Source organism: Capra hircus, chromosome 19 (assembly GCF_001704415.2).
Source record: "Capra hircus breed San Clemente chromosome 19, ASM170441v1, whole genome shotgun sequence".
In the NCBI taxonomy this organism is placed as follows: Eukaryota; Metazoa; Chordata; class Mammalia; order Artiodactyla; family Bovidae; genus Capra; species Capra hircus.
Genome location: NC_030826.1, coordinates 9,021,485 through 9,048,386, shown reverse-complemented (window position 1 = coordinate 9,048,386; position 26,902 = coordinate 9,021,485). Strand labels below are relative to the sequence as shown.

At 39.9% G+C, this 26,902-nt stretch overlaps 1 protein-coding gene across 1 annotated transcript in view; it reads left to right on the top strand.

Moving 5' to 3' along the window:
- HSF5 (heat shock transcription factor 5) overlaps positions 1–26,613 on the top strand; it is a 51,357-nt gene extending 24,744 nt beyond the window's left edge. Inside the window, 1 exon segment of the mRNA XM_018064237.1 lies at positions 24,352–26,613. Coding sequence (XP_017919726.1) covers positions 24,352–24,422 — 71 coding nt within the window. The 3' untranslated portion in view covers positions 24,423–26,613.

The window sequence follows — 26,902 nt, the reverse complement described above, 5'->3', positions numbered from 1 at the left end:
GAAATTCCAGATGTTCAAGCTGGATTTTGAAAAGGCAGAGGAACGAGAGATCAAATTGCCAACATCGCAGGATCGTAGAAAAAGCAAGAGAATTCCAGAAAAACATCTTCTGCTTCATTGACTATGCTAAAGCCTTCGACTGTGTGGATCACAACCAACTGTGGAAAATACTTAAAGAGATGGGAAGATCAGACCACCTTACCTGCCTCCTGAGAAACCTGTATGCAGGTCAAGAAGCAGTAGTTAGAACTGGACTTGGAACAATGGATTGGTTCCAAATTGGGAAAGAAGTAAATCAAGGCTGTATGTTGTCACCCTGGGTTTTTAACTTACATGCAGAGTACATCATGCGAAATGCCAGCCTGGATGCATCCCAAGCTGTAATTAAGATTGCTGGGAGAAATATCAGTAGCCTTAGATATGCACATGATACCTAATAGCAGAAAGTGAAGAGGAAATAAAGAGCCTCTTGATGAAGGTGAAAGAGGAGAGTGAAAAAGCTGGCTTAAAACTCAACATTCAAAAAACTAAGATCATGGCATCTGGTCCCATCACCTCATGTCAAATAGATGGGGGAAAAATGGAGACAGTGACAGACTTTTCTTGGGCTCCAAAATCACTGTGGACAGTGACTGCAGCCATGAAATTAAAAGACGCTTGCTCCTTGAAAGAAAAGCTATGACAAACTAGACGGTATACTAAAAAGCAGAGGCATCACTTTGCTGACAAATCTCCGTATTGTCAAAGCTATAGTTTTTCCAGTAGTCATATACAGATGATTGCTGAAGAATTCATGTTTTCAAACTGTGGTGCCGGAGAAGACTCTTGAGGGTCCCTTGGACTGCAAGGAGATCAAACCAGTTGATCCTAAAGGAAATGAACCCTGAATATTCACTGGAAGGACTGATGCTCCTTACTCCTACACTTTGATGCAAAGAGCCAACTCAGTGGAAAAGACCCTACTGCTGGAAAAGATTGAGGGCATGAGGACAAGGGGATGACAGAGGATGAGATGGTTGGATGGCATCATCGACTCGATGGACATGAGTTTGAGCAGACTCTGGGAGATAGTGAAGGACAGAGAAGCCTGGTGTGCTGCAGTCCATGGGGTCACAAAGAGCTGGACTCAACTAAGTGACTGAAAAACAACAACACATCAATTATAAATGTGTTTTGTGTAATAACAGAGCTTCAAACTACATGAAACAAAATAACAAAATTTAAAGAAACAGACAATTCCTCAATGTACTAGGATATTTTAATACTTTTATATGAGCAGTTGGTAGAATAACCAGACAAAATATCAGTTAAAGACAGAAGATATGAACAACGTAACCACCTTGATCTAATTGGCATGTTTGGAACACTGAGCATCCAGTGCTTGCAGAATATATACATTGTCTTCAAGTGCATATAGTACATTTACCAGATAAGTCACTCACTGGGCCATGAAACAAGTCTCAATACATTTAAAAGAATTGAAGTCATACAAAGTGTATTTTCTGAATACAACAGATTAAATTAGAAATCAGTAACAAATTAGGAAAAGATCAAATATCTGGAAATAAAATAGCATACTTCTAAATAATTTGTGAGTCAAAGACAAAATCACAAGAAAAATTAGAAAACATTTTTAACTGAGTGACAGTCAAAATACAATATCCGAGTTTGTGGGATACAGCTAAAGCAGTGTTAGAATGAAACATACAGCTTTAAAGGCTAATAGAAAATAAGTAAGACCTAAAATCAATGACCTGAGGTTTTACCATATGAAACTAGAAAAAGAAGAGGAAAATAAACCCAAAGTAAATGTTAAAAATAAAAGCAGCGGGAATTCCCTGGTGGTCCAGTGGTTAGTACTCAGAACTTTGGGCTTTCTACCTCCAAGGGTGTGGGTTAGATCCCTAGTCCAGGATCCCTAGAACTAAGATCCCACAAGCCACACAACACAGCCAAAAGTAAATAAATAAAAGTAGAAGTCAGTGATACAGAAGACAGACAGTTGAGAAGACTAACAAATGTAAAACTAGCTGTTTGAAAAGATCGACAGTTTTGACAAACTCCCAGCTAGACTGATCCCCTGAGATTACAAGCAACACAAACCATAACTGTTGAGAATGAAAAAGAGACTGATAGCTCACCATCTATGAATGGTAGAAGGATAATAAGAGAATACCACGGACAGTCTTATGCCAATGAACACAGCTACATAAATGGAATAGACACATTTCTTAAAAAATACAACTTGCCAGAATTCACACAAGAAGACCCAATGAATAGCCCTACATCTTTTAAAGAAGTTGGTTACCAAATATTTTCCTCACAAGAAAAAAATTACAGACTAATAATCCGCATGAGTATATGTGCAAAAATAATTAACAAAATTAGTAAATTGACTCCAACAATGTGTAAAAATAATGATGGACAAACCAAATAGAATTTGTCTCAAGAATGCAAGACTTGATTGTATTTCAAATGTTAAACAGTGTTATTCATCATATTAACAGAATAAAGGAGAAAAACTATGAAAGTTTCAGTAGATGCAAGGAAAGCACTTGACAGACTTCAGCACACTTTAGTAAATCTCTCAACAACATAGGGATAGCGGAAACTTTTTCAAACTGATAGATAGAGAAACATCTATAAAATATGTATAGAGAGGATCACGATCAATAGTGAAAGACTGAGCTGTTCACCTCTGAGATTGGGAACAAGGCAAGGATGCCCACTTTTACCACCTGTGTCCAGTATTGTACCCGTAGACCCAGCCATTGCAATAGGCAATAAAAAGAAGTGAAAGATGTAAAGATGGGAGAGGGAGAAGCGGAACCGTATTCGCAGATGATATGGTTACTTATGTTAACAATCTGGGGAATGTAGCAAAACTACTAGAACAAATAAATGAATTAGCAAGGGTATGTCTTGCTTAGCAGGACATATAGTTAATATGCAGATACAATTCCTTCTTTATAAATTAGCACACAATTGGAAAATGAAATTAAAAAAAAAATCAAACAGTTACAATAGGGCCAAAATCAAAAGATACCTAGGTATAAACTGAACAAAAGATGTCTAAGACCTCGACACTAGAAGCTACAAATTTTGCTGAAAGGAATTAATAAAAAATAATAAATTAAATAGAAAGATGTGCCATGTTCATGAATTTAAGAATACCCAGTATTGTTAAAGTGACAGTTCTCCCCAAATTGACCTATAAACTCAATGCAATCCTAATCAGTATTCTAGTAGACATTTTTTCTTTAATGACAAGCTGATTCTAAAATTTAAAAGAAAATTCTAAGGACACAGATTAACCAAAGCAAGTTTTAAAAATAGAAAGTTGGAGGAGGCTTTACCAGACTTACCATCAAGATGATCAAAAAAGCATGAGAGTTCCGGAAAAACATCTACTTCTGCTTTATTGACTATGCCAAAGCCTTTGACTGTGTGGATCACATCAAACTGTGGAAAATTCTTAAAAGAGATGGGAATACCAGCCCACCTTACCTGCCTCATGAGAAATCTGTATGCAGGTCAAGAAGCAACAGTTAGAACTGGACACAGAACAGACAGGTTCCAAATAGTACATCTAGGCTGTATATTGTCACCCTGATTATTTAACTTATATGCAGAGTATGTCATGCGAGATGCCTGGCTGGATGAAGCACAAGCTGGAATCAAGATTGCCGGAAGAAATAACAATAACTTCAGATACGCAAATGACACCACACTTATGGCAGAAAGCGAAGAAGAACTAAAGAGCCTCTTGATGAAAGTGAAAGAGGAGAGTGAAAACATTGGCTTAAAACTCAACATTCAGGAAACTAAGATTATGGCATCTGGTCCCATCACTTCATGGCAAGTAGATGGTGAAACAGTGAGAGACTTTATTCTTTTGAACTCCAAAATCACTGCAGATTTTGACTGCAGCCATGACATTAAAAGACACTCCTTGGAAGAAAAGCTATGGAAAACCTAGACAGCGTGTTAAAAAGCAGAGACATTACTTTGCCGACAAAGGTCCATCTAGTCAAAGCTATGGTTTTTCCAGTAGTCAGGTATGGATGTGAGAGTTGGACTATAAAGCTGAGTGCCAAAGAATTGATGCTTTTGAACTGTGGTGTTGGAGAAGACTCTTGAGAGTCCCTTGGACTGCAAGGAGATCCAACCAGTCCATCCTAAAGGAGATCAGTCCTGGGTATTCATTGGTAGGACTGATGTTGAAGCTGAAACTCCAATACTTTGGCCACCTGATGCAAAGAATTGACTCATTAGAAAAGACCCTGATGCTGGGAAAGATTGAAGACAGGAGGAGAAGGGGACAGTAGAGGATGAGATGGTTGGATGACATCTCTGACTTGATGGACATGAGTTTGGGCAAGCTCTGGGAGTTGGTGATGGACAGGGAAACCTGGTGTGTTGCAGTCCATGGGGTCGCAAAGGGTCGGACACAACTGAGTGATTGAACTGAACTGAACTGAGGACTTACCATAAAGCTAGAATAATCAAAATAGTTTGGTATTGGTGAAAAGGGAGGCAATCAGATTAATGAAACAAAATAGAAAGTCCAGAAATAGATCCACACCTATGTGGTCAATTGACTTTCAACAAAGGTGCTAAGGCAATGCAATGGAGAAAGGAAAGTGTTTCCAACAAAATTAACATTGACGCATACCTCACACCTCACACAAAAATTAACTAAAAAAAAAAAAAGAACAAAAAAGGAAACATGCTTTTACAGGCCTAAATTTAAAACCAACAGCTGTAAAACTTCTTGGGAAAAAAGAAAGACAAGCTTTGCTCCTTTGGGCAAAAATTTCTTAGGACACGAAATATATGATCAATAAAGAAAAAATTGATTTAAAACTTTTGCTGTTTGAAAGATGTCTTTCAGAAAATGAAAAGGCAGGCCAAAGACTAGCAGAAAATATTGACAACACATATATCAAAACAAAGATAGTATCTTGAATGTGAAAAGAACTCTTAAGGTGAGGCGACAACAGGAGGAGATGTTTTTCGAAAGAAGATACACAAATGACCAGTAAGCACATGAATAGATGTTTAATCATCAGAGAAGTCAGATTAAAACAATGAGAGAGACTTCCCTGGTAGTCTAATGACTAAGACTCCAAGCTCCTACTGCAGGGGGCCCAGGTTTGATCCCTGGTCAAGGAACTAGATCTCATATACCACAACTAAGAGTTTGAATGCCACCCCTAAAGATCCAGCATGCCGCAGTGAAAACTGAAGATCCATTTTGCCACAACTAAGACCCGGCACAGTCAAATAAATATTACAAAAAGAAAAAAACAAACTACAGTGAGATACCACAGCACACCAGTTAGAACAGCTTATATTTTTTAAAAAACATGACCATACCAGGTATTGATGAGGCATCTGGAACTGGGAATTTAAAATAGTGTACCACTTTTAGAAATAGCTTGGCAGTTTCTTAAAAATTAAGTTAAACATATTTCTGCCACCCAACCCAGCCATGATGGATGGAGAAAGACTATTATACAAATATACATGATGACTTATTTGTAATAGTTAAATAGCCTTGGACTTCCCTGGTGGCTCAGATGGTAAAGAATTCGCCTGCAGTGCAGGAGACCTGGGTTTAATCCCTGGGTTGGGGATCCCCTGGAGAAGGAAGTGGCAACCCACTGCACTATTCTTGCCTGGAGAATTCCATGGACAGAGGAGCCTGGCGGACTACAGTCCATAGAGTTGCAGAGTCAGACAGGCCTGAACAACTAAGCACACATACACAGAGAGCCCTAGAAACTACTACAAATGTCCATTAAAAAGTGACCAGATAGACAAATTATAATATATGCATGCTATAGAATACTTTTCAGCACTCAAAAGGAACACATTATTGATACACACAAGTCATTATGTTGAAGTGGTGCTGGGGAATATGCATGTCTTTGAAGCAATCCAGTTTTTGTTGCCTGTTGGTGCTAGAGTGGACCTAAAGGGTCTGAGGATTACTTCAGAGGCTGAACAATCACACATTTTAACAGGCCAGGCTTTTTATTTCTCTGGCATTTTAATTTTTTCAAAAGAACTTGGAAGACTTTTGTTTCTCTTTGGTCGTTCCAAATGTGTGTTAGACATCTCATCTAGGTAGTTTTTAAGCCTGAAAGTCTGGTATTTGATTTACTGTTTGCACTTTGCCCATCCTTTTCCCTCAGCCTAATGGCACTTTATATTGAGATATCTGAAAAGATGGGTTTGATTGGAAAGATAAAACTCTTAATCTGATTTTTGTCATAGTCAGAAGTACTTGAGAAAAGCTTAGAGGTACCTCTTACTACTGTTTCAAGTTGGGATATTAAAGCACACCTCAAGTTACTGAACTCTAGTCAGTTGGTGACCAACCACAGGCAGAGGAATATTTTCTTGCATCTCCACTTGCATGCCAGCTACCTCTAGCTAGAGTTTATCTTTCCGGGCTCTGCTGAATGTGTCAGGAAACAGCCAACACATTGTGAATTTTTTCAGCCTTTCCCCTTTTGCTTACATGCCCATTGGCATGTGGTCTGCTTTCCAGGGTGTCACAGGCAATGATTTTACCAAATGTTTTGACATGGGTTACAGAGATCACCAACATTCTAGCCCACTGTGTCTCAACCACCTGCCATCTGACTGCTGAGCTAGAATCATATATTTTTATTTGAATTATAAGCAGCACCTCACTTATAGATTCCGAATTCTGTATTAGTCCACATATGAATTAGGCTACTGTAAAAAGCAAAATACCAGTGTCTTAAACAATTCAGAAGTTGATTTTCTTCCTCGTGTTACAGTCTTGAGAGTAAGCTGTCCAGAGGTGATGTGGCAGCTTCACTTCTCTGCTGGCCCTCAGGTGTTACATGGTTAAAGATGGCTCATCACTTTGCCCTCATCAGCCAGCAGATTGCTGTAAACATCCCTTTCTTTTATGAGCATAATCATGGCTATGCCACATCAGTTTGACTAGCACTTGGTTACCTGGTTGAACAGGCTGCAAGGGAGCTTGGAAATATGATCTTTAGCTGGGGGTCATTTGCCTTTTTAAAAGAAGAATAAATATTAGGAGACAATCAGAAGTCTCTGTTTCATGGACTTTGAGAAAATATTTACAACACAAAATATAAAACATTGTATTCATAATACATAAAAGCTTCTACAAATAGAAGAATGCAATCCAATAAAAAGAAATAAAGTTACATTAATGTGTAATTGAGTTGAAGAGATACAAATGACCAGTAAGTGTATAGAAGGATGTTGAACCAATTCAGCAAAATCAGTAATGAGAGAAATCAACCAAAAACATTTTTTTTTCCAATCTGATGAACAAAACTTGAACTGTTGATAATATCCAGGTTTGACAAAGAGGTAGGATACACTGTTTGATAATTGGAATGTAAATTTGTAGAGCCTTTTGGAGGGCAGTTTGGCATGGTCTGTAAATAACTAAAATGATCATATGCTTTGACTTAGAGATTTTACTTCTAGGAATCTTTCTTACAAAGTTCAGTACAGTGTATTATTTATAGTAACAAACATTTGGAAAAAAGCATAAATGCCTGACAATGGAGAGCTAGACAAACTGTGATAAATTCATGTAATGAAATACTATGTAATCATTTAGCAAAATAAAGTAGGTTGATATGTTATTACTTGGAAAGACAGTGTTCACAGTATGTTAAGTGAATGAAGCAAGTTACACTACAACATGTCTAGTACAACCTGCTTTCTAGAAAGGGAAAAAGAAATATATATACTGTAAAATTTTATTAAAAAGTCTGAAAATGAATAAAACTGATATATGTAACAATGGTTACCTCTGAGGAAGTAAAATTAGAGGTGTATAAAGGTATTTTTTACTTTTTAATTTGTGTATGAGTATACATAATGGTGGGATTATGGGAAATCTCTCTTTTTGTATTTTTCTAGTTTTTTAAAATTGAAAAAAAGTTAATATAGTTTAAATACTGTAAAGAGTTTCTTTATACTTTATAGTATGAATATAAAAGCCTCAAAATTATAGAAGTAACCAATTTAAAAAGTGTTCTGCAAAAAAAATTTTATATGCCAAATATTAATGTGACTTTTGAGATTTAGATATGATTCACTCAAACTAACCCTCAGTTCGGTTCAGTTCAGTCGCTCAGTCGTGTCCGACTCTTTGCGACCCCATAAATTGCAGCACGCCAGGCCTCCCTGTCCATCACCAACTCCCAGAGTTCACTCAAACCCATGTCCATCGAGTTGGTGATGTCATCCAGCCATCTCATCCTCTGTCGTCCCCTTCTTCTGCCCCCAATCCCTCCCAGCATCAGAATCGTTTTCAGTGAGTCAAATCCCACACCAAAAATTCTTTTTCAGGATTTCTGAGAACTTCTAGGGCTTACAATGGCTTTTAGTTTTGAGTTTCTACTTTTGCTTAATTCTTAGTTCATCAGTTTCTCACCACTTGCTCCTTGCCGGACCACGTGTGGAGTCAGCCCCCTAGCTTTGATTGCCGGCTCCACCGCCTACCCCGCCCACCACTGCTCTGCCCACAACCCCCAGCAGTTACACAAGGTATTCATATGTGTTGCACACTTTTGTGATTTGGTGGAGTAGAAAAGGTTTGCATTTAAAATATTGCAAATAATTTAAAATGGAACGCTAACTGTTCTTTTTAAAAGACCTTCAGTTACTTTACCAGTCTTTCATCTTTGCTTGTCACTAGTCGATGTGGACTCCTGCCATGTTATCCTCTTACTGGCACCATAGCTTCTCTTCTCTGATATCCATTTTTTTTTTTTCCCTGTTCTGTCAGTTCAGTTCAGTTCAGTCGCTCAGTCATGTCTGACTCTGTGACCCTATGAATCGCAGCACGCCAGGCCTCCCTGTCCATCACCAACTCCCAGAATTCACTCAGACTCATGTCCATCAAGTCGGTGATGCCATCCAGCCATCTCATCCTCTGTCGTCCCCTTCTCCTCCTGCCCCCAATCCCTCCCAGTATTAGAGTCTTTTCCAATGAGTCAACTCTTCGCATGACGTGGCCTAAGTATTGGAGTTTCAGCTTTAGCATCAGTCCTTCCAAAGGACACCCAGGGCTGATCTCCTTTAGAATAGACTGGTTGGATCTCCTTGCAGTCCAAGGGACTCTCAAGAGTCTTCTCTAACACCACAGTTCAAAAGCATCAATTCTTCGGTGCTCAGTCTTCTTCACAGTCCAACTTTCACATCCATACACGACCACAGGAAAAACCATAGCCTTGACTAGACGGACCTTTGTTGGCAAAGTAAAGTCTCTGCTTTTGAATGTGCTGTCTAGGTTGGTCATAACTTTCCTTCCAAGGAATAAGCGTCTTTTAATTGCATGGCTGCAGTCACCATCTGCAGTGATTTTGGAGCCCCCCAAAATAAAGTCTGACACTGTTTCCACTGTTTCCCCATCTATTTCCCATGAAATGATGGGACCAGATGCCATGATCTTCATATTTTGAATGTTGAGCTTTAAGCCAACTTTTTCACTCTCCTCTTTCACTTTCATCAAGAGGCTTTTGAGTTCCTCTTCACTTTCTGCCATAAGGGTGGTGTCATCTGCATATCTGAGGTTATTGATATTTCTCCTGGCAATCTTGATTCCAGCTTGTGCTTCTTCCAGCCCAGCGTTTCTCATGATGTATTCTGCATATAAGTTAAATAAGCAGGGTGACAATATACAGCCTTGACGTACTCCTTTTCCTATTTGGAACCAGTCTGTTGTTCCATGTCCAGTTCTAACTGTTGCTTCCTGACCTGCATACAGATTTCTCAAGAGGCAGGTCAGGTGGTCTGGTATTCCCATCTGTTTCAGAATTTTCTACAGTTTATTGTGATCCACACAGTCAAAGGCTTTGGCATAGTCAATAAAGCAGAAATAGATGTTTTTCTGGAACTCTCTTGCTTTTTCCATGATCCAGCAGATGTTGGCAATTTGATCTCTAGTTCCTCTGCCTTTTCTAAAACCAACGTGAACATCTGGAAGTTCACGGTTCGCATATTGCTGAAGCCTGGCTTGGAGAATTTTGAGCATTACTTTACCAGTGTGTGAGGTCAGTAGGCCCTTAATTCTGTGTCATAGGCAGAGAAGGTTAGGTGTCTGTTTCCTAATGAGGCCTTGAGACCTCATCTTTCCCAGCGAAAATAGGATATATTGTCAAGATACATTCTTCAACAGACAGTTACCTCCCCAAGAGGGACTCTGGTGCCTGCTGTTACAATAATAATTTCCTCTCTTTCCCTCCATACTATGGTTGTCAGTGTAACTGATAAGGTAGTTAGCATATTATTTTTTTAAACTCTTACATCCCCACCCCTCACCCCCCACTCCACCCCCACCCTGCCTCCATTCCCCAGGAAAGCCCAATTCTTTGGTCAGTGGTGTTGATAGGTGAGTCTTAATTGACCTTGGCTTCCTGCCGTGAAACAGAGGAGTTGTGAAATGTTGACATCATTATAACATCTAATCACACCTTCATGTTATTAGGGGCAGGGAGCAAATGACTTATGCTTAAACTAGAACATCCATGCTAAAATGTTGACTTTTTAAAAAAATATTTATTTTAAAAATATCTTTATTGGCTGTTGGGTCTTAGTTGCCACCTGCAGGACCCTCAGTCTTCATTGTGTCACGTGAGATCTTTAGTTGCAGCACGTGGGACCTAGTTCCCTGACCAGGGGTAAAACGCAGGCCCCCTGCCTTGGTAACATGGAGTCTTAGCCACTGGACCACCAGGGAACTTCCCAGGAATTAGCTTTTGTAAAGCAAATGTAAGGAGAAATAGTTGCAAATTATTCTTCCTTGATAGAACTTAGTCTAACAAACAATTGGGCTGTAAGAACATTGGTACATATAAGGTCCTATGGCATTAAAAGATTTTAACCACATTCAGTGTAAGATTTACATACTGTTAGAGGCTGTACACGGAGAAGGCTATGGCACCCCACTCCAGTACTCTTGCCTGGCAAATCCCATGGACAGAGGAGCCTGGTAGGCTGCAGTCCATGGGGTCTCGAAGAGTTGGACACAACTGAATGACTTCCCTTTCACTTTTCACTTTCATGCATTGGAGAAGGAAATGGCAACCCACTCCAGTGTTCTTGCCTGGAGAATTCCAGGGACAGGGGAGCCTGGTGGGCTGCCCTCTATGGGGTCACACAGAGTCGGACACGACTGAAGTGACTTAGCAGCAGCAGCAGCAGAGGCTGTACAATACAGTCAACAGGAAGAAAGCTTCTGGTAGTGGAAAAAACTAAATTAAAATCCGGATTTTGTTTGCTGAGTCTCAGTTCCATCTGTAAATGAGGATAATAATAAGACATATGTTTATATAAAACATATAACTGGCTTAGTATGGTTGGTGCCTGATATATAGAAAATACATGGTAGCAATAGAATTTTAGCAAAATTGTTATTTTCATAATACTTATTATTCTGATGTTTATTACTGTCAAATATTTTTCAAAATGAATAGTCTCATTTTAAATTCATGAGAGCTCTTAGTGTTCCTGGCAGCCCTGGAATATTTCCCTAGTCAGTACACTCCCCATTTTCCAAAGCCACTCTTATCATATCATCTCTGCTCCAACTTCCAACACAACTCCTCTCTTTTCATTCTCGGCTTTGACCTTGTTTCTTATTTTACTGGGAAAATAGAAGCGGGTAGAAGAGAGCTTTCGTGTCTCTCCACCAACAAATCTATCAGTCTAGCACTTGTGTAACTCTGCACTGTGCCTTTCTTCCTTTTATGATGGGAAAAGGCCAATCCTTCCATTTGTGTACAGAATCCCCTCTTGTGTGCTCACAGACTTAGCCCTGAACAGTTCTCCTCCCCTTACTCTTTGGTAATCACGTTTCACCTTTTATATTAGATAATTCCCATTAGCATACAACCATGCCATCGCATAGGTTCTGTGTTAAAAGTAATTCCTGTCCCTTTCCCTTCATTCATATTTTCAGCCAGCTACTACATTTTTTCCTCTTCCCCCTAGAGAGAAGCTCCTTGAAAGCATATCCTTATCTCAACCGGATTTTCTAATCGGGTTTTCATTCCTGCTACGCAGCTGAAACTGCTCTTATCAAAGTTTTCTATTACTGCCATGTTGCCAAATGCAGTGGTCTGTTCTCAGTCCCCTGTACCTCGGCAGCATTGAACCGACAACCTCAACCTTCAGTTGGCTTCTGGAAGATCACCCCTTCCTGGATTTTCTTCAGCTTCACTGGCCACTCTGAGGTTTATTTTAGTAAATCTTCTTTGTCTGCCCTCACTTCTAAATATTGATGACTCCCAGAGCTCAATTCTTGGACCTCTTTTCTTCTCTCTCTAGTCAGTTCCTAGGTTATATCAACAAGTCTCATTGCTTTTATTGTCTTCATAGTGCTGACTCCTAGATTTATATCTCAAGTCTCAGTCTTCTCTGAACTCCAAAGGTGCATACCTTTTTTTCCCATGCTGTCTCTTCATTTGTATGGCCAGTACTGTCCCAAATACACTGTAACTCCTTTCCCCAGTTTTACTTATTTCAAGAAATAGTACTTCTAGCTACCTCTAGTCAACCAAAAGTCTTGAAGTCTTCCTTGACTCTCTTTGCTCACATCCCATGCATCAGCAAATTCTGTCAGCTCTGTCTCAGTGTAGATCCAGAATCTGACCACTCACTACCTTTACATGCTGTCACCGTGGTCCAAGCCGCTGCATCTCTTGCCTGATCAATCTTCTTCCACTGTGTGCTTCTACAGTTTTTTGCTTTTTGTTGTTGTTTTTTTTTTCTCCACACAGCATTCAGAGTAATCCTCTTAAAATTATTTCCCTGCTTAAATTTTTCCGGTGGTTTTCTATCACATTTAGAGGAAAATCTAAAAATTCTTACTATGATTTTGGCAACTGCTCTGACTTTATCTCCTACCACCTTCTATCTCCCTCATCTGTTCCAGCCACAGCAGTCTCTTCACTATTCTCTGAACACACCAAGCATGGTCCTGCCTTCCCATTTGGTCTTCTCTCTGCCCGAAATTTTTCTTTACCCAGGTATTCACATGGCTTTTTCATTACATTCAGGTCTCGACTCAAATGCCAGCTCATCTTAGGAACCTTCTTGACTATCCTGTCTGTAATAGGCACCCTGTTCCCCATATCCTGCCCTCCCTCAGTCCCTATTCTGTATTTATCTTCGTTTTTCTTTTGTAGTGCTCTTCACTACTTGGCATTTTATATTATTTTTCTCTCCCTGAAGGTAAGTTCCATGAGGACAAGAATTTTGTTGTGTTCATCTCCAGCCCCTGCAGGATTGCCTGTGGCACTCAATGTTTATGCACCATTAGATCTTGTTCATATGCTTATATCATATTCAAATGATCTTTAAAAAAAATCTGGTAAAATACACAAAACAAAGTTCAACATCTTAACTATTTTTTAAGTATATAGTTCAGTCCATTCATACTGTTCTGCGTCATCTCCACCATCCATCTCCAGAACTCTTCATTTTGTAAAACCGAAACTCTGCTTATTAAACAACTCTTGTTTTTCTTCTCACTCGCTAGCACCTGGAAAACCTATCTTACTTTCTGTCTCTATGAAGTCTTTAATTAGCCACCGAAAGATAAGTTTTGAACATCTGAGGAGTCAGTCACCCCATAGGTTGCTTTTAATGAGTGCTTTTTAATAACTTCCCTAGGGTCAGTACAGTGCTAGGGACTCTAGGGATACGAAGGTAGTGTCCTCTGCAGTTCTGTTCTGTGGGAACTAAGAACTGCACGTGTCTTACTAAAGGTAAACATTCTGCATCTCGTTATTGTGCTCTGACAGTGAAAACTGAGATATGTTTGGTTATGAGTTATTTTTTATAGCCATTTCCTGCTTTCCTCTCCTTTTTGTCCCATCATTTCAAACTGATAGGAAAGTATACATTTTCAGGGGAAATTCACATAACATAAAATAACCACTTTAAAGTGAAAAGTTCTGTGTCATTTGGGACATTCACAGTGTTGGTGCACTGTCTGTCTGGATCTGAGACTTTGCATCACTCCAAAAGAACACCCCAGGCGTCAAGCAGCCACGCTCCGTCCCCTCCTCTCCGAAGCCCTGGGCAGCCGCCAGTCTGTGTTCTGTCTCTATGGATTTACCTATTCTGAATATTTTCTGTAAGTGAAATCATAGGATATGTGACCTTTTGTGTCTGATAGGTTGGTACAAAAGTTATTGCGGTTTTGGACTATGAATTTTAAATCATTATAACTAGGCTCAGACACATCTTTGTTGATCAAAACAGGAGCCATTATAATCAACACATTTTGGCCATTGAAGAATAAAACTGTTTATTCCTGGAGTGTAAAAATCCATGCTTCAGGATTCGACGAACTGTTGGAAAATATTTTCTACCTCCTGCTGGTTGTGGAAGCGTTATCCCTGGAAATGTTGTTGAGATGCTTGAAGTGGTAGTTGGCTGGCAAGAGGTCAGGTGAATATGGTGGATGAGGCAAAACTTTGTAGCCCCATTAATTTAACTTTGGAAGTGTTGGTGGTGTAACGTGTGGTTGGGCATTGTCGGCGAGAATAATTGGGCCCTTTCTGTTGACCAATGCCAGCTGCAGGCGTTGCAGTTTTCAGTGCATCTCATTGATTTGCTGAGCATAATTCTCAGATGTAATGATTTCACTGGGATTCAGGAAGCTATAGTGGAGCAGAGCAGCAGCAGACCACCAAACAGTGACTATGACCCTTTTTTTTGGTGCTAGCTTGGCTTTGGGAAGTGCTTTGGAGCGTCTTCTTGGTCCAGACATTGAGCAGATCATTGCTAGTTGTCGTATAAAATCCACTTTGCATCACACGTCATAATCCAATTGAAAAATGGTTCACTGTTGTTGGGTAGAATAAAAGACGACACTTCAAAATGACCGTATTTTTGATTTTTGGTTAGCTTATGAAGCACCTACTTAGTGAACTTTTTCACCTTTCCAGTTTGCTTCAAACGCCAGATGACTGTAGAATGGTCGACACTGATTTCTTTGGCAACTTCTCATATAATTGTAAGAGCATCCGCTTTGATGAAAGCTCTCAGTTGGTCGTTGTCAACCTCCAATGGCTTGTCCACTATGCTCCCCAACTTCGAGGCACTCATCTCCTCTGCAGAATTTCTCGAACCACCACTGCACTGTATGTGTGTTAGCAGTTCCTGAGCCAAATGCATTGTTGAGATTGCAGGTTGTCTCTGCTGCTTTACTACCCATTTTAGATTCAAACAAAAAGATTGCTCAAATTTGCTTTTTGTCTAACATCATTAATCTAAAATGAATATAAAATAAACAGCAAGCAATGTCATTAGCAAAAAAACATAAAGTGAGAAATGTGCATTAAAATGATGTGTAATATAACCACATTTATTTAAGAATGTATCCCAATATCAAAAGACAAAGTTCAGCCGTGCAAAACGACAATTATTTTTGCACCAACCTAATAGTTTATTTTACTTAGCATGATGTTTTCAAAGTTCATCAACAAGGTAACGTGTAGCAGAACTTCATTCCTTCTTATGGCTAAACAATATTATTAATATATTATATGTATATATATGACAGTTTTTTATCCATTCATCTCCTGATGGGCATTTGGGCTTTTTCTCCTTTTTGCTTATTGTGAATAGTGCTGCTATAAACATTGTACCTATATTTGAGCATCTTCTTTCAATCCTTTTGGGGATATACCTAGGAGTGAAATTGCTGGATCATATGGTATTTCTATGATCATATGGAATCAGGATTGCTGGGAGAAATATCAGTAACCTCAGATACGCAGATGACAGCACCCTTATGGCAGAAAACAAAGAAGAAGCAAAGAGCCTCTTGATGAAAGTGAAAGAGGAGAGTAAAAGAGCTGGCTTAAAACTCAACATTCAAAAAATGAAGATCATGGCATCTGGTCCCATCACTTCTTGGCAAATAGATGGGGAGACAATGGAAGCGGTGACAGACTTTATTTTCTTGGGCTCCAAAATCACTGCAGATGGTGACTGCAGCCATGAAATTAAAAGACGCTTGCTCCTTGTAAGAAAAGCTATGACCAACCCAGACAGCATATTAAAAAGCAGAGACCTTATTTGCCAACAAAGGTCCGTCTGGTCAAAGCTATGATTTTTCCAGTAGTCGTGTATGGATGTGAGAATTGGACCATAAGGAAAGCTGAGTGCCAAAAAATTGATGCTTTTGAACTGTGGTGTTGGAGAAGACTCTTGAGAGTCCCTTGGTCTGCAAGGAGATCAAACCAGTCAATCCTACAGGAAATCAGTCCTGAATATACATTGGAAGGACTGATGCTGAAACTGAAACTCCAGTACTTTGGCCACCTGACGCGAAGAACTGACTCATTGGTAAAGACCCTGATGCTGGGAAAGATTGAAGGCAGGAGGAGAAGGGAGCAACAGAGGAATGAGATGGTTGGATGACATCTCCAACTCGATGGACATGAGTTTGAGTAAACTCTGGGAGTTGATGATAGACAGGGAAGCCTGGTGTGTTGCAGTCCATGGGGGCACAAAGTCGGACACAGCTGAGCGACTGAACTGAACTGAGTTGATGGTATTTCTATGTTTAATTATTGAGGAATTGCCAAACTATTTTCCATATGGCTGAACCATTTTACATCCCCAGTAGCAATGTACCAGAGTCCTCATTTCTCCACATCCTCCCTAACACTTGTTATTTTTCATCATCACTATAGTCATCCTAAGTAGATGTGGAATGGTATCTATCTTATTGTAGTTTTAATTCCATTTCCCTCATGATTGATGATGATAAGCATCTTTTCATGTGCTTGTTGGCCATTTGTAGATCTTCTTTGGAGAAAAAGATATTTTTGACAACTGAATAATAATACTCCATTCAATGAAATATTCTCCTGTTTTGGTTAAAGTTCTCTGGATTAAAGCCCTAGTGTGTGCTGTTAGGGCAGTAGTCAGTAAACTAGCCTGTGGACCAAATCTAGCTCACTACTTGTTTTTATATGGCCTGCAAGCTAAGCATGTAGCCTACTCCGTGTCTTACTCCATTCTGCTGCTATAATAAAAATACCATAGACTAGATGGCTTATAAGGGATTCCCAGGTGGCTCAGTGGAAGAGAATCTACCTGTTGATGCAGGAGACGCACGTTCAATCCATGGATTGGGAAATCCTCCTGGAGTAGGAAAAGGCAGCCGAGTCCAGAATTCTTGCCAGGAAAGTCCCATGAACAGAAGAACCTGGCGGGCTACAGGCCATGGGGTTGCAAAGAGTTGGACACGACTGAGCACACACACAGCAGGTGGCTTATAAATAACAGTGTGTGTGTGTGTGTGTGTGTGTGTGTGTGTATGTGTGTGTGTCCTCACAGTCTCAGAGGCTGGGAAGTCCAAGTGTGTGTGTGTGTGTGTGTGTGTGTGTGTGTGTGTGTGTGTGTGTGTGTGTCCTCACAGTCTCAGAGGCTGGGAAGTCCAAGTGTGTGTGTGTGTGTGTGTGTGTGTGTGTGTGTCCTCACAGTCTCAGAGGCTGGGAAGTCCAAGTGTGTGTGTGTGTGTGTGTGTGTGTGTGTCCTCACAGTCTCAGAGGCTGGGAAGTCCAAGATCAGGGTGCCAACAGATTCAGTGTCTGCTGAGAGTTTGCTTCCTGGCTCGTAGACTGCCTTCTTGCTGTGTCCTCACGTGGCAGAAGGGGCAGAGGAGCTCTGGGTCTTCTATAAAGGACTCTAATCTCATTCATAAGAGCACCACCATCAGAACTTAATCACCTCCCCAAAGTCCTGCTTTCTAACACCATCACATTGGGGGTTAGGTTTTAATGTCAATACAAGAATTTTGAGGAGATATAAACATTCAGTCTATTGTACCCTGCATTAGAAAGTCCTAATTCTTAGCTTCTAATTTTTTCACAGCCCTGATCAGTGATGGCCAGAGAAGCCCTTAAGAATTAAGAGGGGTCCTTGGTTTGTTCCTGGGTTTCAGCGTCCTCCAAAAAAAAAAAAGTCGGTAGATACTTGTGGGGATCATTCAAAATGAACTATAGTGTTCAATTTAGTTCTCATAGATGACTAAGTATTTTTTATTTCAATAGATATTAAATTCCAAAGTATTTTTGATAGGAACTAAATGTAAAATTTCTAAAGTATCACTTAAATTTCAACTGTCGGTATCATTAAGAGTATCTTCCCTCAGTGAAGTTCCAGCTCTCACATTATTTAAGGTAAAAATAAGAGAGTTTATTAAAATCATCTCTGAAGACTTGTTTGGCCCTGAATTCTGAAGCTCTGTGATGCCAACATTAACTGTTAGGATGTCGTTATGCTCAATAGCCCACTGAACTGTGGTGTCCTGTATCTCAGAACTTAATCTGAGACTGAACTGAGACTGAATCTGAGACCCTTCTGTAACTGAACTGTTTTGAAAATTTATCTTCTCACACTTTAAGTTTTCTTTGACTCTGTTTTTCAAGTAACAGACTTCAAGTTGATGAGGTACCCATCATACCGATTTCAGTAGATGTGCCTTTTGTTAGGAGGAGGCTGTTAACGACAGGCATTGCCATGCTTTGTGTAGGCCTTTTGAACACGTGTTGGCTTAAGAAAATACCATTCAGATTAAAAAAAAAAATCAAGTACAGAAACTTAGACTCAATCATTCTCTTCCAGTTTCTACAATGACTCTGTGTGATCCCATAGACGGCAGCCCACCAGGCTCCCCCGTCCTTGGGATTCTCCAGGCAAGAACACTGGAGTGGGTTGCCATTTCCTTCTCCAGTGCATGAAAGTGAAGTCGCTCAGTCCTGTCGGACTCTTCGAGACCCCATGGACTGCAGCCTTCCAGACTCCTCCATCCATGGGATTTTCCAGGCATGAGTACTGGAGTGGGGTGCCATTTCCTTCTTCAACAATGAAATTACCCTAAACCAAATGCACCCAGAGATTAGTCTTGTTGTAGAAACTACAGTCTCTTGTGTTTTGATAGGTTACTTCATAGTTAAGGGAAATTGAACGTTTAAGAGCAAAGTTCAGTCCATTCCTGAAGAAAGGACTTCTCATTTTCCTGCAGCTATTGCAGGATTCTGGATGAGATTTCATTAAGGTAATAGCCCCCAACCCTAGAGAGTGCTCTTAGTAGGAATTTGCATTTCCAGGGAATTCCCTGGCAGTCCAGTGGTTAGGACTCTGTTCTTCCATTGCTGAGAGCCTGGGTACCATCCCTGGCAGGGGAACTAAAATCCTGTGAGGTGCAGTCAAAAAGAATTGCCAAATGAGTAGATGCAATACTCCTGTCCCTGGAGGCCTTTTAGCTCTCAGATCAACTCAGCTCCTTTGATTCTCAAATATTTACTTCTCTGATGAGTATAGAAGGTTCCTGAATAAAGTCCTAGAAACCTCTAGTAGCATCAGACTAATTTCTGTCTTTTTGCATTTTTATGGGTCTCTATGCTCTTAATTCCTTGATTGGCAGCTTTGTTAATGAAGGAAGCTCACTTTAATAATAAAATTATCAGGTTTAGATACTTGTTATTAGAAGCTATGTGCCAAATTGGGGACTTTGGTAGCTCCAAATTGGGGACTGTGTGCCAGCAAATTTGAAAAACTCTGCAGTGGCCACAGAACTGGAAAAGGTCAGTTTTCATTCCAATCCCAAAGAAAGGCAAGGCCAAAGAATGTTCAGACTACCGCACAATTGTGCTAATTTCACATGCTAGCAAAGTAATGCTCAAAATTCTCCAAGCTAGGCTTCCTTAGTATGTGACTGAAAACTTCCAGATGTTCAAGCTGGATTTAGAAAAAGCAGAGGAACCAGAGATCAAATTGCCAACATCCATCGGATCATCAAAAAAGCAAGAGAATTCCAGAAAAACATCTGCTTCATTGACTACACTAAAGCTTTCGACTGTGTGGGTCACAACCACAATGGACATTCTTGAAGAGATGGGAATACCAGAGCACCTTACCTGCCTCCTGAAAAACCTGCATGCAGATCAAGAAGCAACAGTTAGAACTGGACATGGAACAATGGACTGGTTCCAAACTGGGAAAGGAGTACATCAAGGTTGTATATTGTCACACTGCTTATTTAACTTGTATGCAGAGTGCATCATGCTCAATGCTGGGCTGGATGAAGCAGAGCTGGAATCAAGATTGCCGGGAGAAGTATCAATAACCTCACGTATGCAGATAACACCACTCTTATGGCAGAAAGCAAAGAAGAACTAAAGAGCCCTTGGTGAAGGTGAAAGAGGAGAGTGAAAAACTGGCTTAAAACTCAACATTCAGAAAGCGAAGATTATGGCATCCAGTCCCATCACTTCATGGCAAAAAGACGGGGAAATGAAACAGTGAGAGACTTTATTTTTTTGAGCTTCAAAATCACTGCAGATGGTGATGCATTCATGAAATTAAAAGATACTTGCTCCTTGGAGGAAAAGCTATGACAGACCTAGACAGCATATTAAAAAGCAGAGACCTTTCTTTGACAACAAAGGTCTGTCTAGTCAAAGCTATGGTCATGTATGGATATGAGAGTTGGATGTGAGAAGGCTGAGCATTGAACAATTGATACTTTTGAACTGTGGTGTTGGAGAAAACTCTTGAGAGTCCCTTGGACTACAAGGAGATCAAACTGGTCAATCCTAAAGGAATTCAATCCTGAATATGCATTGGAAGGACTGCTGCTCAAGCTGAAGCTCCAATACTTTGGCCACCTGATGCAAAGAGCTGACTCATTAGAAAAGACCCTGATGCTGGGAAAGATTGAAGGCAGAAGGAGAAGGGGATGACAGAGGATGAGATGGTTGGATGGCAACACTGACTCAAGGGACGTGAGTTTGAGCAAGCTCTGGGAGGTGGTGAAGGACAGGGAAGCCTGGCGTGCTGCAGTCCATGGGGTCGCAGAGTCAGACATGACTGAGCAACTGAACAACAACAAATCCCAGTCATTAAGGCTAAGAGGGTTTGTTGCTCACACTACACAACCCATTATGAGGCTATTATAGAGCCATACCGGCTGTTGTTACTTTATTTTTTAAAAACTTATTTTTGGATATTGCCAATTAACAATGTTGTGATAGTTTCAGGTAGGCCACGAAGGGACTCGGCCATACCTATACCTATACATGTATCCGTTCTCCCCCAAACTCCCCTCCCATCTAGGCTGACATATAACACTGAGTGCAGTTCCCTGGGCTACACAGTAGGGCCTCGTTGGTTATCCACTGAGCTGTTGTTACTTTAAACATGCCTATCTGTGATGTGCTCGTGTCCATTATTTGAACCTATCAGTAGGATAAAGATTTTAATAAATGGCAGTTGTCCACTGAAAAAAAGAGGATTTGTTGCTGTTCTTCAGTCTACTTCCCCATAAGAGGTCTGTAGTTGTTCTATAGTCTTAGGCCTTGTTTATAGTCTTTCCCTTTGTCACCGATTCAGTGGACGTGAACTTGGGCAAACTCCAGGAGATGGTGAGGGAGAGGGGGGCCTGGCCTGCTGCAGTCCATGGCGTCGCAAAGAGTTGGACACAACTTGGCACCTGAACAGCAGCCTTTGTCATTATCAAGAATTCCTACTCTGCTTTCAAAAGAGGGCTGCAGTTAGGTCTGCTCATATTCCAAAGTCTTGTTTTAGTATTTTCTATTACTACATGGCCTGTCCTCCTCATTCTGATGTGGAGTTTTTAGAGAATGATCATACTTACATATTACTCATTCTGTATCCTTTGATCAGCTATTTAAAATTCTGATGCCTAGATTGCACTTTGTACCAATTAAATCAGAATATATGGGGGTAGAAGCCCTGGATCTCAATTTTTTTTTTTTTAAAGATCCCAAGGTAATTCCAGGGTGCAGCGTGATCTAGAAACCACTGGTTTTAGTAATCATCTAGTGTAGAGGTTCCTTGAGTCATCTCTTTATTACTCAGGATTAATTAGATGACCATATAACTGCATTTCAGTTACTTGAAAAACAGATGTTCTATAAATTAAGATCGAACTGCAGTCATTATCCCTGTTATTTAGACTGTAAAGAAGCCATTTTTGTGGTAAAATACATATAATATGAAATTTACCTGTCTACCTGTTTTTAAGTGTGCGATTCAGGGGCATTAAGGTCATTCACATTCTGTACCGCCACCACCACCGCCCATCTCCAGAACTTTTCTCGCCTTCCCAGACTGACACTCCAGATCCATTACATGCTTCCCTGCAGCCCCTGGCAACCACCATTCTACTTTTATTTCTATGAATTTGACTACTTCATATGAGTAGAACTGTACACTATTTGTCCTTTTGTGACTATTTCATGTTGTAGATCATTCATGTTGAAGACTCATTCATGTAGCATGTGTCATAATTTGCTTCCTTTTTAAGGCTAAATAATACTCCAGTATATATCTACCACACTTGTTTTCCCATTCATCCATTGATGGACTCCTGGATTACTTTCACCTTTTGGCTATTGTAAAGAATGCTGCCATGATCAGAGATATACAAGAAGCCCGTTTTAAGTGATAAATTGATGTCTGTTCTTCTGCAAGATGCTTATCTGGATAAATTGCTTGTTCTTAATGCAGGAGATCTGGGTTCGATCCCTGGGTTGGAAAAATCCCCTGGAGAAAGGAAAGGCTACCCACTCCAGTATCCTGGCCTGGAGAATTCCATGGAATGTAAAGTCCATGGGGTTGCAAAGAGTCAGACACAACCAAATGACTTGTACTTACACTTTCTTTTTTTAACTAGTTTTTTTTTTTTTTTGGCTTCAAGGCACAGCATGCAGGATCTTAGTTCCCCAACCAGGGATGGAACCGCTGCCCCCTGCAGTGGAAGCGTGGAGCTCTTAACCACCAGATTGCCAGTGAATTTCGAAATTGCTTGTTCTTCATGGATAGGTTGTACTCCTGTTCACCAGATGAGCTAGTGCTTTTCTTTAGTAATTGATCTTCCTTTTACAGAAGAGGGCAAAAATTAAGTACTGTTCCAAATGCCTTCTGGATTTTCTCAAAGGTGGTGGTAGAATTATTGTCTCTCATCTCTCCTGCTCAGGCTGTTGATCAGTCCCACGGAAGTTGTGTTTTACAAATATCGTAACAGAAGTCTCTGTATGTCTAGTAGGAAATTAAGGATTCATTCTGTGTAGTTTAGTTTAACTCTAAAATGCTACTAGGACAAGATTGTAAGCTTAAAAATCAACCTTAAAAAGGCTCCCAGGTCATGTTATTCTGAGTGAATGAGTGAGTGAAAGTCACTCAGTTGTGTCCGACCCTTTGCAACTCCATGGACTACGGTCCATGAAATTCTCCACGTCAGAAAACTGGAGTGGGTAGCCTTTCCTGTTTCCTGGGGATCTTTACAACCCAGGGATCGAACCCAGGTTTCCTGCATTGCAGGTGGATTCTTTACCAGCTGAGCCACAAGGGAAGCCATGCTATTCTAGAAGTTGTAAACTAATTAGATTGAATCTAGAACCCGCATTTGCTCAGTTGCTTAGTTGTGTCCAACTGTTTCTCCTCTGTCCATGGGATTCTCCAGGCATGAATACTGGAGTGGGTTGCTATTCGTTTTTTCAAGGGATCTTCTGACCCAGGGATGGAACCTATGTCTCCTGCTGCTCCTGCGTTGGCAGGCGGCTTTTTTACCACTGAGCCGCCTGGGAAGCCCGGAAGCCACATTAGTTAACTCTGTCGCTATACGTGGCCTTAGCTTTTTTTTGTTACAGAACCTAGTACCTGAGCTGAGAGCTCACTATTTAACTTCTTCCCATTCTTAATGAACCTACTTTTTGTCTCTTGACCTCCTCGAAGGGTATACTTTATTTTTTTTATAGACAGTTCAGATAGACACTTTTATAAGCGAATCAGCTACATTAGTCAATAGGTGGAAATTTTATGGAGGCAATCAACTTTGGAAAGGTAGTGTTTACTTAATTTAACATTGTTTTTTGTAAGGCATTACTTCATAATCCTGGAACCTATTTTTATAACATTGAAGAAATGAATTTTCATATGTGTGTTTATTGTACTTTGATCTTTTTGACACTTTTTCTTAATTTTATACTTACAATAAAAGTCAGTTGAAATGAAAAAAGGCTTAGTGACATCACTAAAAGGAGAGACGTTTTAAACTTTGTTAGTCTCTTTGGGTTAATGACTGAGCTGCATCTGTGCTTTAGAGGTACAGAAATGCCCTAAAAATTGAGAACCTGATGAGATAATGTAATTTTAGAGCCCATTCTACAGGTGAAACATAGCAGCTTGTTCTTCTTGTTGAAAGACTTGTCTATCGAACTCTACAGTTTGAGAAACAGCGTAAACAAACCTTATTTTTCTTTCTAGATCTTCATCTGCTGGTGGATGTTGCCTGCAAGCAGGAACACTTTCCAAAGGAGGAAGAATTAAAAGAGTGAGGATTGGATGACAAATGTGACATTGTGCACTAGCTGTAGCTGGAGGCAGACTAGCCTTGCACGTGACACACTGTTGGGATTTTTTCAGTTCTGTTAAGGAGAAAAAAAGTATTTTTGTTTTGTTAATTGAGAATTTTGTTAATTGAGAATTGGAATTTGACATTTCCTACAGCTGTTCAGTTCAGATTGTTTACCTTGACAAACCACAGAACATCGAGCAGCCTTTCGCTTGCTTGTTTGCTGCCCAGACCCCTTTCACCTGAGAAGTCCTGGCCTTCTGTCACAGTCAAGAAGCATCGAAAAGCAGCTGCGTGTACAGTCCCGGAGAAGACTCTGTGTGTGGGTGTGCTGACCTGTCGTCTTGCCGCTTTCAAGCAGTAGTCAGTGCAGCTCCACTGGGGAGTTCAGTCTGTCTGTTTCAAATCGCAGTGTGATCCTTTCAGAGAAGACTGTGAGAAGCAGAGGCATGTGAGGTCACCAAGATCACAGGTCTAAATGGGTCAGGAATTCCAGGGAAGAAAAACTCCGGGGAAGAGTTAATTTTCTAAATGATTAACCAGGAAATGCTCTGACTTCCTCACCCAGCGTTCTGTTTCAAGAGCAAGGCATCCGGGCTTGGACCATCCATCACACTTAACAGCCCCTTATTCTTTTCTATTAATGGGAACATTCTTCTATTTTCATATCTTTCTTTAATTTTAATAATACAGTATCATAAATGGTAAGGTTTTGTTAATGTATCACTTGTTTAATATATCTTCTAAAGAAAAGTATTTTAACTTGTTTAATTGTATTTATAAATGCTGGTAGATTTAAAGTTTTAAAGCTGTATATTTTTATTAATATTGTGGGTAGAAGGATAAAGGATGCCTGTGTAATATTTTTATTTTTAAAGGGAAATGTACAATGTGTGAGCAAAACCATTAAGAGATTTAACACAGTGTTTATACTTACATTCAGTAAATATAAATTCTCAGCTGTAAAAGATACTGTGTGCAAATTCTGGGACTAACTGATTAGTAGTTATCTAACAGAAGCTATACCTTTAACAGTTTATGTATGGTTTAAGCTTCTGAGAGAAGTTTGGATAGTGGGATAGACTTAACATTTTTATCTCATCCCCTCTTTAGGATCCTAAATTCGAATAGTACAATTGTGGGACTGGTTTTTAGGAGAGGTATCTTGGATATCCAGTTTCTGTAGTTGATCCCTCACTTGCTCATCCAATGACAGCAAGAAGCTTTCTGATTTTCAAGTTTCCAGTTGACTAGAACTTTCTTATTGGATTCTGCCTCAGTTTTCCTTATAAGCACTGCAGAATCAAAAGAGAAGCCTAGGAATATGAAACGAATGAGAAAGGAAAGGCACATAGTGGTATGTGACGTAAATACCCTTTCAGCCATGGTGGGTGTAACAATACATTTTTTAAATTGCGTTGTGCCTTCCCAGTGATGTCAAACCCTGGCAGTGTTACAGAGATAGTAGTATTTTAGAAAAGGATGAGCTCTGTTTTGGTCTGCAGTGACTCAGTTTAGATATGAAAATAGGTCCTGAAAAGTGACCTCTTTGGTCTATCTGATTAGACTAGTCCATGTCTGTGTGATGAACATTTGTTCATCTTTATCAGCAAGGTTTAAAAGATGAATGGATTATCGAGACTCCTACGTCTTTTGGTCAGATTCTGTATTTTGGTAGAGTATGTGAAGAGGAGACCCAGTTTCTAAATGAAGGAACTTTGCCTTTTCTCTGTCATGTTGAAAAAGCTGATAAATAAAATATCACTAAGTAAGTGATATTCCTTCCCTTAACTGTGCCTTTCTTGGCTTCATATATGTTGAAAGAGATAATATCTTTTGAGGAACATGTGTCAAGCAGGAACCTTGACATGGATTTGGTTTCAGTTGTTTTAAGGCTTAATTAATGAAATGCCTTTATCAGCTTTCCAAACTTTTTTTATATATTGATACAACAGATTGGGGAGCTGGATCTCCTGCTATACTCACATGCCTGCTACCCATCACCTAAAGCTATCATTACTGTCTTGGAAAAGTGGCAAAAGGTAACATAAAATCTTTGTGTAAATTAGTCAGTAGGGTCTGATACATGCTAACAAGGTTCCTGACTAGCACCTCAGTATTTCAGCACCTTAAACAAAAAATTTCAATCAGTCAACAATAAAGTGAGCGTTTCAACTAGACTTGTTGTCTTGCTTGGTTTTTACTGTTGAATTGGTGATCAATAGAAACCTCATTCATTATGACTAGTAGTCACATTAGTAAAGTTCAAAAGGAAGTGTGCTCTGTTTTTCAAAGAATCCGACTTAAAAAGTCCTGAGTTTTCTTCATTTACACTTGAATAGAGATTGAATAGTTAAAATGCCGTTGAGAGTAAGGACAGTTCTTAGACATGCTTTTAGAAACCTAGGTTTGGGGAAAGAACCGAAGTCTGGTAACTTTCGTCAGTGCAGATGTGAAGATAGA